We start from the raw sequence: 19,207 nt of genomic DNA on the forward strand, positions 1-19,207 counted from the left end.
TCAGGTACAGTTAATAACAAATGAACTGTATAACTTTGTAACACCTACATACAACTTTTATCAAACTATCAGAAAATAGCGTTCATCGTAAGTATTTTTTTTACTACCTAGTGGCTGCTTAAATATTTTAAACAAAACAAACTGGATTAGTTTATAGAATATTTATTTTATTTTTTACTTAAAAAATATAAAATAATCTATGTTTAGTGGTTCTACATAAATTATAATATTAGGTTTAATTTACTTTTAATAAATTAACTTATTTTTATACATATTTGTTATGTCTTTCATACATTGCTTACTTTGTTATCACTTTCAGACTGCAATGTTTGCAGAAATGATAAATGCACGTGCCTCTTAATCGAGCAATAAATTAAATAAATAAAATGAATCATATTCACTATAAGCATTTATAAAATAATGTGCAATACGTAAATTTTCTCTCCCTCTGAACAAACAGAAAAGCGAAAATTCGCAGTGAAATCTGTGATCTAATTAAACTACTTTTCTGTCTGTCTTTTAGATTACACTACGAAAATATATCGTTAGTACATCTGGTGAAATAATGTGATAACATTAATAATTACTTTAATTGCCGCAACAAAATTAGATCTTGTTCCAAAATATTTGGTGCGTAAACAATATTAACACAAAAAACAGTACAGTAACACCGGAACGATATGTGCCCGGAACCCTTGTACAAAACTTACTTTAGGACACATTGTCTGTTACAACTTGTTCAGTATTAACATAACATCATCCATCTAACGCTATATCATACGTTATATCAAACCGCTACATATCCCAGATAAAGATCTCTTGCAGCGTCGCCAACGCTTGTTGCTGCGCATCAGATTCCGCCGTCAAACTCATCGTCACGTATTTAGCCGCTTCCAAGATGACAAGACACGAGGGGTTCTCTGGAGGCAACCTGTGGCATAGCTGCGTGAAGAGAGACTTGGCGCAGTCGTAGTGAAAGACCAGGGGGTCCAGTATGTCTGCCAGGTCGGACTGCTTGAGCAGACAGCACATGTGGGACAGGGTCACACATAGCTGGAACAAAAGCAGATATATTTTCGTTAGCGTGTTATTTTTATTAGAATAAGAATATGTTTGCAAATAGGTTTATTGAATACTACACAACATTAATCCACAAACAGTTTTAAGTTCTGGGAGGCCTTTGCAGAAAAACGTAGCATAGGAAGTTCTAATAAATTGTAATGTCTACTAATATCAGACGGTGCCTTAAATATATTGCTAAAAGCGCATAAGTACCTGCTCAGTAAGATTATCCTTATGTTTATACTCCGAAAAATCATCAAATATAGCCGCACTCTCCATGGCGGCCATGACACCTCGCCACACGGGCGCGAACTGGTCGCCGTACAGGCTGCGCGTGCGCACCGCCCGCAGCGCCGTCGCGGCGTTTATGCGAACCTTCAGGTTCTTGCACTCCTTGCTTAGTACGCATAAGCAGGGGAGCACTTGGTTCTGTAAATAAATAAGTGTACTGGTGACAAAATATCTCTCAAATACTACAGTAGTTATATGTAAGTATGTCATTTAGGAAGGCATCTGAATGTTTCTTGATTAAAGAAGGCTATAGGTGTCACAGCTAACTTAAACGGATCGCCTTTCTTTTCTTATGTCGCGAGCTCGCGTACGCTTGGTTGACCTGTCGTCGCCTGTGACCATAAATGCTGTTTTACACCTAAGTTCAACTTTTATTTTACAACCTTATAAAATTAAGTAAAAAAACCTTTTGAACATTTGAATGAGTGGGTCGTAACTGGTGATCCTCTTGATGATGTTAGAAAAAACTGATAACTCTGATAAGAACCATCGTTGATTGTACTCATCAATCAAATATTATCCTCATCAGCAAACAATCGCCCACTGTTCGACATAGGCCTGACCCAAGTAAGGCCAATAGCAGAGAAGGGTGCCTCTCCTTGCGAGTGGCTCGACTATTTACTTATTGTGGTTCTACTGAAAGAAATTACTATGTAAATGGTATCTCACCTCCCACCCCGAAAAGCAGGTATACATGCTGTCATTCTTCAGCACATTCCCGATAGCTCGGCACGCGTTCCATCGAACCTTCATAGTGTTGCCTTTGCCGGTGAGGTCAACCAGCTTCCTTATAGCCAGGGCGCATAGGGGCTTTAGTTCCATGTCCCGTTCCAAGTCCTGCTCTTTTATGAGGCGTAGGATGTTGCCCAGGGCGCGCGGCGCACTCATTTTGACCTGGAATATTGTTATACATATTAGATATTGTTACATAAGATACAATGTCAAGACTTGTTATGCTAGAAGAGAACATCAAGTATACGAAAATAAGATACAGTGTTAGTAGACTCGAGGTCGACGAATAGAAATCCGTCTGATTTAAATACAGAACCGACTTTGATGAATCTTTCCAACAATGCACTCGCAAAGTAGCTTTTAATAATAAAAAACTGCATTTAAATCAGACGGATTTTCTCGATTCAGATCTACTTGCTGCATACGACTATTTCTTCATTCGATAGAAAATAGTGGTAAAACTAGAATTACGAGATCAAAATAATACACCTACTGTCTATACATCCTAGATGTACCGGATGTATGGTAACAGACTCTCTGTTTACGTTCAAAAGTAATCAATAGTCAATAACTATTTACTATACCTTATCGTTGTCAGTGGCGCAGTCCACGCTGACCTTTAGTAGCCGGCGTAGTAGGTCGCCGTCAATGTCGTCGATATCGGGGTCCTCCCTGCAATTACAACCAGCCGTTAACCTTCATTCACACGGAAACCGGGTTAGCGGGTGAGTAAAGCCCAGTAGGGCTCGATATTAAGCTCTTGGTACTTGGCATAAAAAGTTTGCTTACATACTAGAACAAGGCTATAAATTGTCGGAAACGGCAGGGAAGGACATTACTCCACCCTCTTTGCGCTGGGGTTTATGTTGGGTAAACGCGTCGTGCTTTGAGGTTAGCGGAAAACTTGCGGAAAGCCGATGGTTTTATGATGGGGCATTCCAAGTATTTTCCCATGATTAAATTCCAGCACTATAAATCTTGCTGCCGTGCCCCCACCAAGTCGAGCAAAAAAGCGGCACGGCCGTACCATCCTTTTCTCGAAGCATTTCAGGCCATTTTCGACCCCCTGTAAGTTCGTTGTGGATAAAACTAGAAGAATGAAATTTCACTAACCATGCAGGCATTGTAAAGACACGGTATATTTCAAATTTCATTAAATTTGAAACAGTAGTTTAAGAATTATAACGGGTCAAAGTTTCTTAATTTTGTCACTCACTCACTCACTCACCGATCATAAAAATTCTAAGGTCCTTCTAGCAGACCTAGAAGCTTCAAATTTGGAATATAAGTAGTGTTTGGTGTATGAATAAAGGAAAAACTAAAATATTTGGGGGCACGGCAGTGCCCCCACCAACTCGGTCATCGCACTAAATAATTTAATTAACACGTGTTTCCATGCGATGATTTTTAAGATTGATATGCGTGCGTGGATGACTTGGTATAACATGGATCTCACAACTTTTTACCGTAGAACAACTGAGTTACGAGACTTAGTTTTTTGACAAGTATTGTTTTTGATGGGATAGTATTTAATACCTCTCAGTGTAGATAATGTAAACAGGTGTTCGAAATCAATAAAGTTCTAGAACAGAGAAAAGAGTTACTATAAACTGTGCTCTGCTATGCCTATAATCCTTCCACTGTACTATAACAATATGCAATAGTAATTTAGTAGGTCACTAGACATAGAGATAAAAGTTACAATAAACTATGCATGTCCTGCTATGCCTATAATCCTTCTACTGTACTATAACAATATGCTATAGTAATTTAGTAGGTCACCACACACAGTTGAATCCAGTCATTCATAAATTAAGAATGGCAATAAAATAAAATAATCTTTCCTTCATCCTTTGCCAACATAAACACACAGCAAGAGAAGCAAGTCTTATATTTACAGGTTCAACACGAGGGCATCGCTCAGGTTTCCGAGGGCCCAGGCGGCTTTGGTCCTCACGAACAGGGATGGTTCCGCTAACGCACGCAGGATGTTCTCGCCACAGTCGCAGACGAAGTAGATATCCTGTAACAAGTGAATACGGTAATTGGTTTTATCTCATTATTGTATGTATGAAAATATGAAGATTTAAGCCTGTATACTTTTCTAGAAAGCTTGCCTACACAGCCTACCTAATTTAATGTATTGAACACTTGCAAAACTTACTTATGGATGCAATAAAAGATTGAGTATTTAGTATCAAGGATCTTGCCACGAACTTCTTCTCCAGTGATGTCCAACGATAGCATAAATAACACAGTTCCTTGTGGTTTTAGATTGTGTATTTTAAGTGCAGCACACGCTGTGACATTGTATACTACTACTGCTATACGTCACCTCTCTGTGCGTGCGGTACATGAGCATCATGGCGAGCGCGCGCACGCTGGCCGCGCGCACCGCCGCCTCCTCGTCGCTGCACGAGCCCACTAGTAGCGTGCAGCACACACTTGTACCTCCGCTGTGACATTGTATACTACTACTGCTATACGTCACCTCTCTGTGCGTGCGGTACATGAGCATCATGGCGAGCGCGCGCACGCTGGCCGCGCGCACCGCCGCCTCCTCGTCGCTGCACGAGCCCACTAGTAGCGTGCAGCACACACTTGTACCTCCGCTGTGACATTGTATACTACTACTGCTATACGTCACCTCTCTGTGCGTGCGGTACATGAGCATCATGGCGAGCGCGCGCACGCTGGCCGCGCGCACCGCCGCCTCCTCGTCGCTGCACGAGCCCACTAGTAGCGTGCAGCACACACTTGTACCTCCGCTGTGACATTGTATACTACTACTGCTATACGTTACCTCTCTGTGCGTGCGGTACATGAGCATCATGGCGAGCGCGCGCACGCTGGCCGCGCGCACCGCCGCCTCCTCGTCGCTGCACGAGCCCACTAGTAGCGTGCAGCACACCACTTGTACCTCCGCTGTGACATTGTATACTACTACTGCTATACGTTACCTCTCTGTGCGTGCGGTACATGAGCATCATGGCGAGCGCGCGCACGCTGGCCGCGCGCACCGCCGCCTCCTCGTCGCTGCACGAGCCCACTAGTAGCGTGCAGCACACCACTTGTAGTCTCCGCTGGGGGGAAATTGAAAGAAGTTAATATCGGACTACCGATGTGGAAAGTTGGTCCAAATAATCAAGTAACTGTATAAAGTAGTTGAAGGATAGCAGTACGAGCTGGTAATACTGAGCAACAGGCTAATAAATGGGAGATATAAAAAATGAAAATCTACTGAAATGGTATCGTGCTAAATTTTCCTTCCCATTGGTGTATTCTCATTAAAATTTAACTGTTGCAACGCTGGACTAGTGGAGTATAAGATATGCTATGTTTTTCTTACCGGTAGTTCCTTATAACATCTTTCGCCAATATTCGCTATACAATCGCAGACCGCCACTTTGGCTGGCGGATTGTCGGGGCTTTGCAATATCGCTGAGAGCGGAGTGATCAGTTTCTCCCACATCGGCACTAGCTGTGTCAGCGGCAGAGATTCTTCAGTTTCATCTGTGAATAGAAACACCAAAAAATTTAGCAATAAACACCGTAAACTACAACTGAAAACTGCTGGCATGAGAGGTGTTTACCGCGATCAACTATCATCACCATGACCCCGTAATCGTTTAATAAGTACTGTAGCTATGTATGATGTAGCTACCAAGGATCGCCACAACACTATCCTGGGACTCACTGATCCAACCACAACCGCTAGTTGTCTAAGGTCGTCAGTGCAGCGGGCAACAGTGCACCAAACTAAGTTTACATCCGTTTTATAATGCATATTATACTGATGGGTTTCCTTACATTACAGACCTCATGCTGCAGCACACGTGGCTGCATATAGGAGCTAGGGGCATCACACTCTACTTACCGCTGCAGGCATTAGTGGCGCAGAACGTGGCTAAATATTGGAGCAAGGGGTGTCGCTCGCTACATATCGCTGCAATCATTGCTACTATTAACCTTAACTAGGGTTGTCACATACCGCTCGAAGCACTAGCAGCCGCGAGAGCAGCCAGAGCCCTGGCAGCCTGCAGCGCGAGCTCCGGCTGCCGCAGCAGCTCGCCCAGCAGCGCGCCCAGCTGGGCGCCCCGCGCCGCCGCCAGCGCCGCCCAGTGAGCGGTACACGCTGCTGAGATTACACGGAGAGACTCCAGGATGACTGGTGTGGGGGCTGGCAGGCATTTCTGAAAGTGTATGAAGGATTAGTGGAGAAGTTGAATGTTTCGAGGTATGATTGAGCTGCCAGCGCCGCCCAGTGAGCGGTGCACGCTGCTGAGATTACACGGAGAGACTCGAGGATTACTGGTGTTGGGGCTGGCAGGCATTTCTGGAAGTGGTGTATATGATAGGATACGGTATGATTGTATTTAAGACACTGGCGCCGATTGATAAGCGATATAGAAAGAATATGAAAATAGCGGCAGTTCCATAAGTGGGAGAAGAGTATTTACAGGAATACGCCAGAAACAGCATGAGTGCCACGTTGCGCAACACAGGCCACGTTATGCACTGCATAATTGAATCACATAAAGCTCATAATGTTGAACTAAACTCGTGTAATTGACTGCAACACTTACGACAATCTCGCCTCCTCGGAAGGTCCAGCCCATGTTTTTCAAACAGATATCTAGAATCCAACTTTTAAAATAGTGAGTATGTGTAGTATTTGCATCATCTACTGCATTTTCCTCCGTAGCTACAAACATTTCGTCATCAGAATAGCATTCCTCAAAGTCATCATCCACTAAACTGCTTTTAGTAGCATTGTGTTCTGAGGTTGCTGATTTTGTTTGTACGTTATCCTTTTCGACAGATTTTAACACTTCATCAACTGTCGGGTTAATAGACAAGACACATCCCATTGTTATTAAGGCACCAACTTGTAATGTTACATCTGAAATAAATTAATATCTCTAATTAACACTTTACATACATCTGCAGCTGTGGTAGGTGATAACAGCTGGAAAATATATTTTTTGTACTCCATGCTTTCAGTACGTCGTCAACTTTCGTCGAATTTATTCATCCATTAAAAAGGATGACCTTTTAATGTGTGTATAGCGGGAGATTTCGATTACCCCCTCACGGATGATCAAAGAAACTTACCTCTATGAACCAAAAACTTCCTGCACGATCTCACAAGCTCACTGATAAGACCCTCCTTCATCTTATGATACGGCGTGGCTTGCACCAGCGCGGCGCAACACTTCAATGCGACAAGGTTCACTGAGGCCACTCGCTCACTGTCCAGTATGCTGACTAGGACTTTGTGCAAGTTGGTGATCGTAAAACCGAGAGTCACTGAGAAGGGGATGAATGATTCGGTAGCTTTCTTGCTGCAAAATAAAGACACAAGAGACTACAGAAAATGCATATTTGACAAATGGCTAGGGATTGGTCATAGACACAAATTGGACCAACCGCAGCTTGCGCCAAAGAAATATCGCTCACTCTGGAAAATTTGCCGTGCCGGGGTGCAATGGGCATTGTCATGAAAAAATTACATGTGTGTACACAATAAAGTACCTACCTGATTTCAGCTTGAGAGAGGTACATTTTAGAGCCAGAAAGTAGTGACAGTATAACGCTCAGTACATTTGCACGGCAGCTGGCTATAGGGTCCTTCACGGCGCAATAGGTCAATGTCTCTTTTGAAGCCTCACAGTTGGACCAATCAGGGGAGTCGGGAAGCAGAGCCCACCAATAGCCGAACATGTCTCGCTTTTCAGTTACCTATAGAAAGATAAACTATGGTTATATAAGTGGTACTTTATTTACAATAATGTACCTTAAACTCATAGAAAATTCACATTGATAATGATTATTTTTCCAGTCCAATGAGTTATAAGCTTAAACTTACTTTTACCAGTACCAGCATCAAATTAGATGCGCTCAGCCTCACTCTAGACTTCAAAGCTATTAGTTTAGCTTCCTGAGCATTTTCAATATCAGACACATCAGAGTCACTAGTCAGTGGCCAAGCGGTAGTCTGTCCTTTGGGAGTATCAAGGAAGTCCAGGCTGGCCGGTGTGTATGCAGAGTTGTTGTCAAAGTGTCCCACATCATTCATGAGGCTTCTGTCGGATACAGGGATCTCTTTCTTCAGACTGTCAATGGCGTTGTTCCTGTGCTTCCTTAGTTTCTGTTTCTGAAAAAAAAATAGAATACTGAATAAATTTTTGTTAAACCAATGTTGATTGCATCAACATATTGGAATGTAGGATACAATGCTCAGATTATACAATGTACAGTGGCCTACGCCTAAAAGTATACAGGCGGAGTTTTAAAATAGCGATCTTAAGCTCACATGCTGCTCAAGCACATCCACATAAACACCACTGCTACACACATCACACCCCCAGATTTATAACAGATGTAGCTGGTCCCTTCATCATCAGGGATCGCTATTTTAAAAACTCCGCCTGAATACTTTTAGGGGCAGGCCACCGTTCTATGCCTGAAGTCTAGCTTGTAATGTTAAATCAATATTACCTTTCCTTTTCCCCCTGTGTTATGAACAATCGGCACAGGTGCAATGGTCTGCTGGGCAGGCATTATACTCGTCCAGCGGGTCGGCTGGGGCACCAGACCCAGGAGTATGAAATGCTTGGAGATACCCATCAGCTCTGGCAGAGGAATGTTCACATTGTGCCCGTGGAGGCACAGTTGTGACAGTACTCGGAGGGCTGCTATGACTACCTGGGAAATAATTATGGTATTGAGGAAATAAGCAAGGTGTGTCCACAAGAAAAGACATCATTTTTTTCCAGCTTATCTTGTACATATTTTATTTAATAACAAATATTAGTTCTATGCTAGTACTTACTTTATAGTAGAAAAAATCATCAGATTTAAAAATCTCACAGCCTCCATTTTGTAGAAAAGAAATTACAGTTTGAAACAAATTTTCTTTTATTTCTTGAGATATAGCATTGGTCAGCTCTCCCGACTTGTCATCACAAATTTGTGTGATAGAGCCAATGCACTTCAATGAAAGAAGGGTAATTTGTAAGGGATTGTCTAGACTGATACTTGAGAAATTCTTGATGTAATTTAGCAAAATGCCTCGTTTGCCAATTAGATCTTCTATGATCTGAAAAATAAATATAAGTTTGATTAAATCTGTATAATTTTAAAAGTAATGTTTATTGCAATGTAGCCAGCTACTTTAACATTCTTCTATTTAATTATTTTGTATTTGTGATCCCTTAAATGTAGAATTGAAATAAAAATCTTATGATATTTTTACATTCAAGCTAATAATTGATAAAAATATAACAGAGGAGGTACCACTGGTCTAAATAACTAATAACTTACCGGACTAGCAGCCAGTGGATTGTATTGTATAATACATTGAGTATTGTATAAAATATCAGGTAATATGTGAATCGAACATGACTTTAGGCATCCCATATGCCAAGAGAGTACATTCCTAAGGAAATCATCATTAAATTGTAAATTTTGCTTAGTAATAATGCTGTTCAGCAGATGTGATGTTTTGTCAGTTAAAAGATTATCTGTAGGCATAATATTCCGGCATAAAGTACTCACTAAATTTGTTGCATCCTTGAAAAGAAAGATAGCACATTAATTATATTTTAATAGGAAATTAAGTATACTTTAAAATATAACCTCAAATACTTACATGTTTAGAAACAAACAAGTGTGTTTTGTATGGTTTCGAATTTAAATCATCAATTAAACTATTTATCTTGGATTTTTCATAATGCTTTAAATGCAAAATATTGCATATTTCTTCAGATATTTCAAAAAACTCTTTTGCTAAACTTTTGTCCATTTTTAAATTTTTAAGTTTTGTTTTGTTTGAGTTTTGACGTAATTACAATGTCAATGTCATTGATATTCAATAGATTTTCTGAAATCTACTCTGTGGAAGACATGGTAGTGCCACCTTAAAATAATAACATGCTGTGAAATCAAGGGACAGCACGCGTAGCACAGTATGGCTGCGACAAGATATAAATGACAGCTAGTTGCAACAAATTGTGTGATACCAGTTGTCCTCACAAACGCTAACATGGCCAACACGAAATAATCACTACAAGATGTGAGTTACAATTTTGACAGCGAGATTGGAAGATTTGTCTTATTTCCTAACATGGGTGTACCAATTTGACCACACTTGTCTCAGTTTGACATTTGTTTAGGTAGCATTTTATCACTCAAATTCGAAGGTGGTGATAACATGTGACACAAATTATTATTTGTTTAGTTTGTAGTAAAACCACCAAACGTACACGATATAGGTTTATTTCCATGACTTTCAGCATTATTCATAGTTTTAGCAATAAATTACATTTTTATAATCCACAACTCGAACCACCATTTTTCATCCCAAAAACCCAACTGCCCCCTTTTTCTGACATCTCGCCTGACACCTCTTCCCTTCTGTCAATCAAATGTCAGTCTCCCTCAAGAGCGGTGTTGCCACTATTCCTCGTAACATAATAGAATCAATTAAAATATGAATTAATGTTGTGAAATAATACCCAATTTAGGATACTTTCACAGTGAACCTTACACTCGTCCATCCTGACCTCGTGTATGTCCTCATACACGGATCAAAGTAGATACAAAGGCACCTTACACTCGGCAAGTGAGACTGACTATCGATAGTATTAATTATACCTAATATCATTAAGTTAGGTAGGTCTTCACTAATATAATGAAATTATTAACTTTAACATCAGACAAAATATTTGTATAAAACAATGACTTGACAATCAATCAACAGTTATCAGTGCAAATTGTAAACGTTAATTACTACTCCTTGTACATTGTAATAACAATTTCATAAAAATGGCCATAATAAGACGTTATTTTTATATAAACGAAGAGATAACAATCTGATAATCCATCCATTTCTAGTAGAGAACCGTGTATCCAGTACTTGCTAACCCATCCATTCTAGCAACACTGGATACTTAACAAATCAAAATCTGCTAACCCATCCATTCTAGCAGACTTCAATTATTCCTATCTTGCAGGGAATCCAGTACCAGCTAACCCATCAATTCTAGCTGTACTGATAGAAAACTCATTAGTCCTGCAAACCCATTCTTGCAATACTGCAAACCCATTCTTGCAGGACTAAGATATTACTAAGTTACATCTTCTTAGAGCTTGAACTTAATCCATCATAATTCAACATCGATTCATTAAATGACCTTGGTCCTTAAAATTCATCCATTAAATATTTTTACAATAACAATCGTCTGGATCCTTGGTCCATATCTTAATACCATGATTAACTTTAAATAACATGAACTTTACTTTGATAACTGTTGTTCTTCAAATTATCCATTTAAAATCCATCAATCCATAATATCCATACACATATCTATCAATATTATTAAATAATTAAGTATATAATGTTAATATTAATTCCATAAAATTCATCCATTAAGTATTTTTACAATAACAACCTTCTGGATCTTTGTTTTGTTCCATGATTAACTTTTACATAACATACTTTGATACAGACCAACTATAAAGTCCTGACAATAAAGAGTGCGATTTTGCTAAGACTTTTTATCATTGTCAATTATTTGCTTACAGTTAGGTACATTCATTTAAAAAATAACATGCCGATTGATAATAGCTTTTAAACGGATATGTTCTTAAATAAAAATAATAAATCGATTTAAATACAGTCTAACAATAAGTTAGGTTCCACTTCCGTTTCCATGACTTTATAGTTTTGGTGTACCTAATTTTTGACAAATCATCCATAAAAATTGCATCAATCCATATCTATTATATCCATCAAAACATATATTACTTACTCCTTACAGATTAAACTACAATGTCACGCATTAATATGAAACTCTGAAAGTTATTCACTCCACAACTGGTATTAAGTATTTATAAGTATCCTTAAATAATGTTTAAACAATGAAATATATCAGAGGAGCAATCGTAAGTAAAAACCTAGGTACCAATTAACCTGAGATGTCAGAAAAAGAACTTACATATATTTTTTTTTGTGGATTTTGATGTCTATCCAAAGTCAAAGTCATTTTTTTTTGATCGTGTACATTTTTTTTTAATTACTCTCCGTTCGGATAAGGGGGGCTCTTTCTATCTAAGGAGAAGAACGGAGGCAAGAAACTCCTGAGCCATCTTTTCAAAAAAAACTTAAAACTAGTTTGGTACTTATACAATATGCTTATAAGCTTAATAATTATAATAATATGAGCAGAGCCAAGTACTTATCACAGCCATGCATTAACGTCCTCTAAGTAATCATCAATTTTATAATAAGCTTTATTTTCCAGAGTTTCTCTTTAATGTATCCTGAATACAAATTAATTATTACCTATTATCATGAACATAAAATATATCAGATGCAATCTACTATTAACTGAAAAGATACCATTAAATCCCAAAACTATTATAATAACATATAAGTAGGTAATTGCAAATTGCCGAAGATGGAACTAGGTAAGTACCTATACAATACAATGTAATCCCTGAAATTCCTTGCTGAATGAAGTTATCATTTCACGAGCATTTGAGAGCGCAGAGAGAATTAAGCTCAGGTAACTACTTATCCAAATCTATTAAGGGAAAGTAACAAGTTGCCCTATATTTTTATTCAAACAAAAGTTGCTCCAGATTTATCCAAAACTTTTGATTTAACATAACTGTTAACCAATGTAAATCCCATTTAAAATAAATATTAGATAACTAGGTACCCTAGTACTTCAGATACCTTGTTTTGACTTTTCGATACCGCTCCAGCTTTATCCAAAACTTTTAATTTTAACATAAGTACTTAACTGCTAATCAATGTAAATCCCATTTAAGTTGAATATTTATAATCACAAAATTTTAATACTACAGGGATTCAAGCTTCCATATCTAGATAACCCATCCCCTCGAGCTGCCATCCATGTATGACGATATTCAGCATATTAGTCCATCAATCCATTCATCCTTGTATGATCATGACAAAATAATCTAGTCTCATTTGTCCTTAAAGGTCAACTTTGTTCAAACAAATAGATAAAAACGACAATTTTAGACAAATTCGACTGATTGTACTATTCCATAGAATGATCATGTTCTAGAGAATATTTAGTAGGTATACAATAATAATAATCACAGCAGAAACCAACGGGCAAAACCTATCTGACATATTATTATATATCCAAGTCATAAAATTTAATAAGTAGGTAATTAATCATGTTTTTAATTCGAAGCCGGTCTAACTTCCCTGGATAAAGAGTACTTTAATAAGTTGAAAACTCCACTCTCCTACGCAACAGTTCGAATATACATTAAATACAACATGTAGTAAGTAGATACATCCATCTTTTCCTCAACTCCATCTCCGTGTAAAATTCCAGACGCTCACACACACAAATGTTCACATACCTCATGATATTCATATCCACATTAAGCGCATCCAGTAATATCCGCAGGTACCATATTGAACTGTGGAAACTTCGAAAAACACACGAGTCCTGTTGTAGCAACCGCCATTCGCCAATGGCCACATGGCAATATAAGTTCAAAATTCCCTAGGCAACAGAAACTAATCCATCTCTCAATATCCGGTCGTCACTTCAATGTAAGCCACCTTTAACCACCTATAACAGCAATAATAGATAGGTACCGTCTAAGTCACTATATGCCAAGCCTACATTGAATATTACGTAACTTCCTATAAGTAGAACTTTGCAAACCCTCATAGACTGCCACAAGTTGTAGTGGCCCCCAACTAACTATCTTTGGAAAATCATAACATTAGTCCATAAGATTTTACCTACTAGATAAACTATAGGTATGGGTGAAATAGATCCGATAATTAATTATGCAATGCTATTAGCGCACAGTCATGATCCATACTTTACCCATTAGAGAAAAGTAGAGTCATCATCATCATTTCATCTACTATACCTACCATACTAAATTATATACCTAATACTTATAAGTACCTTAATTTGGCTGGAATCCTCAATATATTATTAATAAAATAAAATTATTAGATCCAACTATAACACTTGAAATGCAACATATAAGTATTTATGACACACAGTCCCAGAATCGCAAGGCAATGACAAAAGGCATACAGTATTCCGTATTGTAGCTTCATTTGAAATCATTGCAAACAGACTCAATAATGGCTTAGGAATTTTAAACTCAAGTAAATGTATGTAGGTACCTACTGAATACTTGTTAGGACATAGCGTCATTCAAGTCCGTCGACCACAGCTGACTGATAGGTACCTACTACACAGATGCTGGATACAAGATTTGCTTCCACCTACCCCATCTTCATGGAATCAACAGGCCCACTCAACAATAACCTCTATGTGAGTGGGTAGACATACTAAAGGTCTACAGAAGGTACGTGAACCCTTCAACGTGGTCGAGAACGCCCTGCCGGACATCAGTCCCTGCCAGGTCACTTTATTTCCTTCTTTACCACCTTATTCCCCACCAATACTGCAAGCAACAACAATGTTCCTTTCAAGTAAATGTCATTAGCTGAAGTAGGTAGGTATATCAAATATTTTAGATAATGTATCAAAATCAAATGATGCCCTTGTAAAACTGGGTACATTTATGAAACAAAGAATCATTCAATCACAAAATGAATTATAGCACCCATGACACCATATCACATGACATATTTTAAGAGGAGGACTCTAAGAATATAATTATCGTTTCGGTTTAATATAGGTACACCACAAAAGAGAACAAAGCACTTAGGTACTTTTATACCTATTGTGACTTTACTCCAATTCCATATCAAAATTAGTTATTATGCGCAATTATTATGCGCAAGATTCCCTTTTTACATTGGAATAATATACAAAGCCCGACCAACAAATTAATTACTCCTCAAGTGCAACCCTTCTGTGACTCACACTCACAGTCAATGCAATCAAAACCATCAAGACTTCCTCAAATGAACATTCCATTATCAAACTTGAAGCAACTGTAAAACCTCCAAAATCACTACCTATATCAAAAAGCAATTAAGTATAAATAAAACATTCCAAGATAACTGTGCAACCATCATTCAAAATTAATAACAATACCAATGCCATGGAATTCATCCAGGTTTGAAATTAATTTTCCCTTTCCTTATAACCATAAAATAGGTACCTCATACCTTTATTAACCTACATTACGAGTATCTTTATGCACCTGATTAAAACTAACTAAATAATATGTAAATTACACCCAGTTCGGTGCTCCTTCTAATAATCATGGTGATCATGCAACTGTAGATGTACATAGCTCCAGTCCTGTTGATGACAGCGTCGCCACCGCCGCCCGCCGGCCATTGAGCATGCGGACCGAAGTTCAGACTCCCGCCTCAGTCTGGTATGGTATGGTTTGGTGTCTTCGGTCTGGGTACTGACACCACTGATAGCCATCTCCTCCACTGTTCCTCCAGCCTTGGTCCGGTTGATATTGATGTTGACAGCTCTGACAGCTGCCATCACCACGGCTCCAACTCCAGGCCTGTACCCGGAGATGTAGACGCTGGCAACCCCAGCCGCACCACCGCAGCCGCAGGCACAGCCCCAGCCGCACCCCAGGCACAGCCGCACCGCAGGGACAGCCGCACAGCAGGCACAGCCGCACCACAGGCACAGCCGCACCACAGGCACAGCCGCACCGCAGGGACAGCCGCACCGCAGGCGCAGCCACACCGCAGGCTCATCTTTGTCCATCTTCAACTCATCTGTAGTTGTGCTGCATCCCATATCTCTTGAGTGGTCCAGTTTTCTCGTTTCGTCTCCAACTCAAACAAAAAGGAATAAATTTATATTAGTAGGTATACTTATTATAATTTTATACACAGATATTATTATGTATATGTATAACCTTCAGGGTACATTGGTACATTAACTATATACATGATGACAGATAAGGTGCATATTAAATAGATAGTCCTAATTTAGCAGTCTTCAAAACTTAATATATTTGGTATCTTTTGCAACTAAAATAAAATTACCAAAATGATTAACCCATAGTAATGTTCGTTACGTTTTATGAGCCCAACGGCAACGCTATAAATGATTATACCCTTATTACACCTAATGTTAAGAAAGAACATTTTCATCAATTATCATCATTTATGAGAATTTAATTTAAGACTTATAGTCAATAACAATGACTCACGTTTATCATATTAGGCTATCTAGTATTTATAAATAATATCTACCACACGTTAGGTAGTAAGCGTAACATCGGGAAATCTTTGCAGAAACTAATAATTCGTAAAACCCAATAGTACTTTACTCAGAATAATAATGCTAATATTTTAAAGTAATCAAGGCATCGTTTTTGAATGCTCCCTGTAATGTCAACACTGTCAGATGATCAAAATGACAGTGTCAATGTCAGATGTCAATTGAAACTGGATAGTTCCCTATATTTTTAATAGATGTCGCTAGCATATCGGATTATCGATATCCAATAAAAATCTAATGAAAATGATAAATATGAGTAATATGACTATTCCGAACATTTCCTTACTATTACAAGACATAATAACATAACATTACTACTATTCGTGTGTGATCTACTGGTGAAGACACAACATTTTGATATTAAGTTCATCTCGGCCCGATAAATTCCAACAACAAGAATCACAACAAAATTTATGGGAGAAGGTTATATCCCACTTCTGATCTGTAGTAAAACCACCAAACGTACACGATATAGGTTTATTTCCATGACTTTCAGCATTATTCATAGTTTTAGCAATAAATTACATTTTTATAATCCACAACTCGAACCACCATTTTTCATCCCAAAAACCCAACTGCCCCCTTTTTCTGACATCTCGCCTGACACCTCTTCCCTTCTGTCAATCAAATGTCAGTCTCCCTCAAGAGCGGTGTTGCCACTATTCCTCGTAACATAATAGAATCAATTAAAATATGAATTAATGTTGTGAAATAATACCCAATTTAGGATACTTTCACAGTGAACCTTACAAGTTTTTGTTAATTTCATCCTCGCTCTACAAGAAGAGATGCAGGATAGGAAAATTACTATAATACTTATAGGGAGGATGATCCGGGACTCTAATAACCCGTTGAAAATGGTTTAAAAACAACATTTGTCAAAACACACATCCTCTTTTTATTTGACAAAAATTATATATCATATTACTTATATGTAGCGGTGTTAGCTCAGACGGGTAAGCGCCCGCCCCTCACGGAAGAGATGTGGATTCAAATCCTGTCGCTGACATGTGCTAATAAGTTAGATAGATAGACATTAATTTGTTCCACTTAAACATTTGTACACTTAAATTAAGAGGCGAAAAGTGTGTGTTGAAGCAGACCAACAGGGAAGCAACTCAGCGCATATGTTTGCACTTAGGAACAAACCACAGATTTTCAGTTGTCTCCCATACTTATACTTTAAGTTTGCCTATTCACGTCAAAGTATGTAGGTAATGAAGTGGCTAATTGAATAGTTTGAATGCTAAATATAGAGTTCACGAAATGTAAATAATATAAACTGTACATTGAATACATCTGGCACACCGGGCAGTCAGCGACTCATTCTAATCCTTCACCACAGCGACAAACTAGTCAGGCTTTATGATTTATCAACAACACGTGAACAACACACTAACTGAGATGAAGTGGCTAATTGAATAGTTTGAATGCTAAATGTGGAGTTCATGAAGTGTAAATCATATAAACTGTACATTGAATACATCCGGCACACCGGGTAGTCAGCGACTAATCCTTTCACTACAGTGACAAACCCTAGTCAGGCTTTATTATTTATCAACTACACACTAACTATAAAAAAATAAGTGGGTATGCTAGCATGTACTTACAACTATTTTAAATGGTTATAAAAATATAATATTTTCTTTAGGTAAGTAAAACATTTATTAAACTTTTAATTAATAAATTATAAAAAGTATTTCACACACCATAAAAGCATATAAGGTATTCTTAGTTATCAACTATCACAATAATCAGTCTGAACTTTGCTTATATCAGTCATCAAATGGGTCTCATAGTATGTATGCCAAGTTTTTCAACTTTTTCAGTTTGGTGCCGCTCCAGTTCATTGTTTCACCACAAGGTTGCTAATGTCATCTGACCATCATTCAGCACCACCATTCACCATTCAGGTGGTTTCTGCCAACAAGAGCTCTCCAACCGTGTCTAGGGCATCAATTTCTGACCGGTTTTGACCATCTTCCGTCTTGCCTACAAGCCAATTTCAATGTTCTGTAACAAACAAAAATGTTTCATTAGATTTTAGTTATACTTATGAACTAAGATTATGACTCCTATTGTCCTCTTCATCATCATCATAACCCATCACGTCCCTACTGCTGGGGTAGGGGTTTCCTTCCAATGAAGGAAGGGTTTAGGCCTAGCCGACGAAGTAGTGCCATGTGAAAAAAGTTTTTTGAGTTGTTTTATGCCCAATTATAATAACATGTGACGGGTACTGGCACTTACCTACTGTTTTTTTCCTTCCATTGATTATATAAATATTATTCAGTCAGGCCGTGGGACAAGCATCGAAGATGATATTCTGCGCCCGTCAGGATCCTGCCCGGGCTTTTTTTCTCAAGGCCTTCTAGCTCCTGGGTCCGGGTAGACAGTGGGTGGGTCATCAGTCAGGTGGCATGCTGTTTTTGTTCTTCGTCTCAGAGATCCGATGCATCGACGGCTGCCGATAGCAGGAGCTCCCAAGGAATCTTGGTCGTATATCATTTGATGAGACGATGTCCAAGAAACTCAAGAAAGTAGTTAATGAGCCAATATGAATCCATGGGGTAGCGCAAAGCAAAGTAATATTACCAAAATAATACACTCGAAACTCTCGAAAGCACCAAATAGTCAAAATTTTCTTCAAGTTTGACGTTTGGTGACATTTTAATTGTCAAAAAACCATAGACAATACAAACAACAACCACAAATGAGAGGTTTTCGGAAAAAAATAACATTTGAAAAACTTATTTGCACAGAGCAGAAAAGTTACAGTGTCACTGGGACTAATGCCGAATCACACAAATAAAATGAGTCCCATGTACACCCTATGCTAACATTTAAGACTGATATCAAAAAGTGACTCAATTTAA

General features: G+C 38.5%; 1 protein-coding gene and 1 long non-coding RNA gene across 2 annotated transcripts; both read right to left on the reverse strand.

Moving 5' to 3' along the window:
• Positions 1-271: 271 nt before the first annotated feature.
• LOC105389449 (HEAT repeat-containing protein 6) lies at positions 272-9,928 on the reverse strand. Its single transcript, XM_048622496.1, has 16 exons — positions 9,740-9,928; positions 9,412-9,660; positions 8,921-9,187; positions 8,587-8,793; positions 7,955-8,242; positions 7,625-7,827; positions 7,201-7,430; positions 6,672-6,988; positions 6,077-6,278; positions 5,435-5,598; positions 5,046-5,168; positions 3,984-4,108; positions 2,670-2,757; positions 2,023-2,247; positions 1,276-1,491; positions 272-1,053 (listed from the first exon to the last, which is right to left on the reverse strand). The coding sequence occupies exons 1-16, from the start codon at positions 9,890-9,892 to the stop codon at positions 796-798; spliced, it is 3,315 nt and encodes a 1,104-aa protein (XP_048478453.1). The 5' UTR covers positions 9,893-9,928; the 3' UTR covers positions 272-795.
• Positions 9,929-17,972: 8,044 nt separating this feature from the next.
• LOC125488913 lies at positions 17,973-18,819 on the reverse strand. The gene is made up of 2 exons (XR_007266588.1): positions 18,582-18,819; positions 17,973-18,344 (listed from the first exon to the last, which is right to left on the reverse strand). It is a non-coding gene; the product is annotated as an uncharacterized LOC125488913 (long non-coding RNA).
• Positions 18,820-19,207: the final 388 nt, after the last annotated feature.

The sequence above is a fragment of the Plutella xylostella genome, chromosome 8 (assembly GCF_932276165.1).
Source record: "Plutella xylostella chromosome 8, ilPluXylo3.1, whole genome shotgun sequence".
NCBI classification, from domain to species: Eukaryota; Metazoa; Arthropoda; class Insecta; order Lepidoptera; family Plutellidae; genus Plutella; species Plutella xylostella.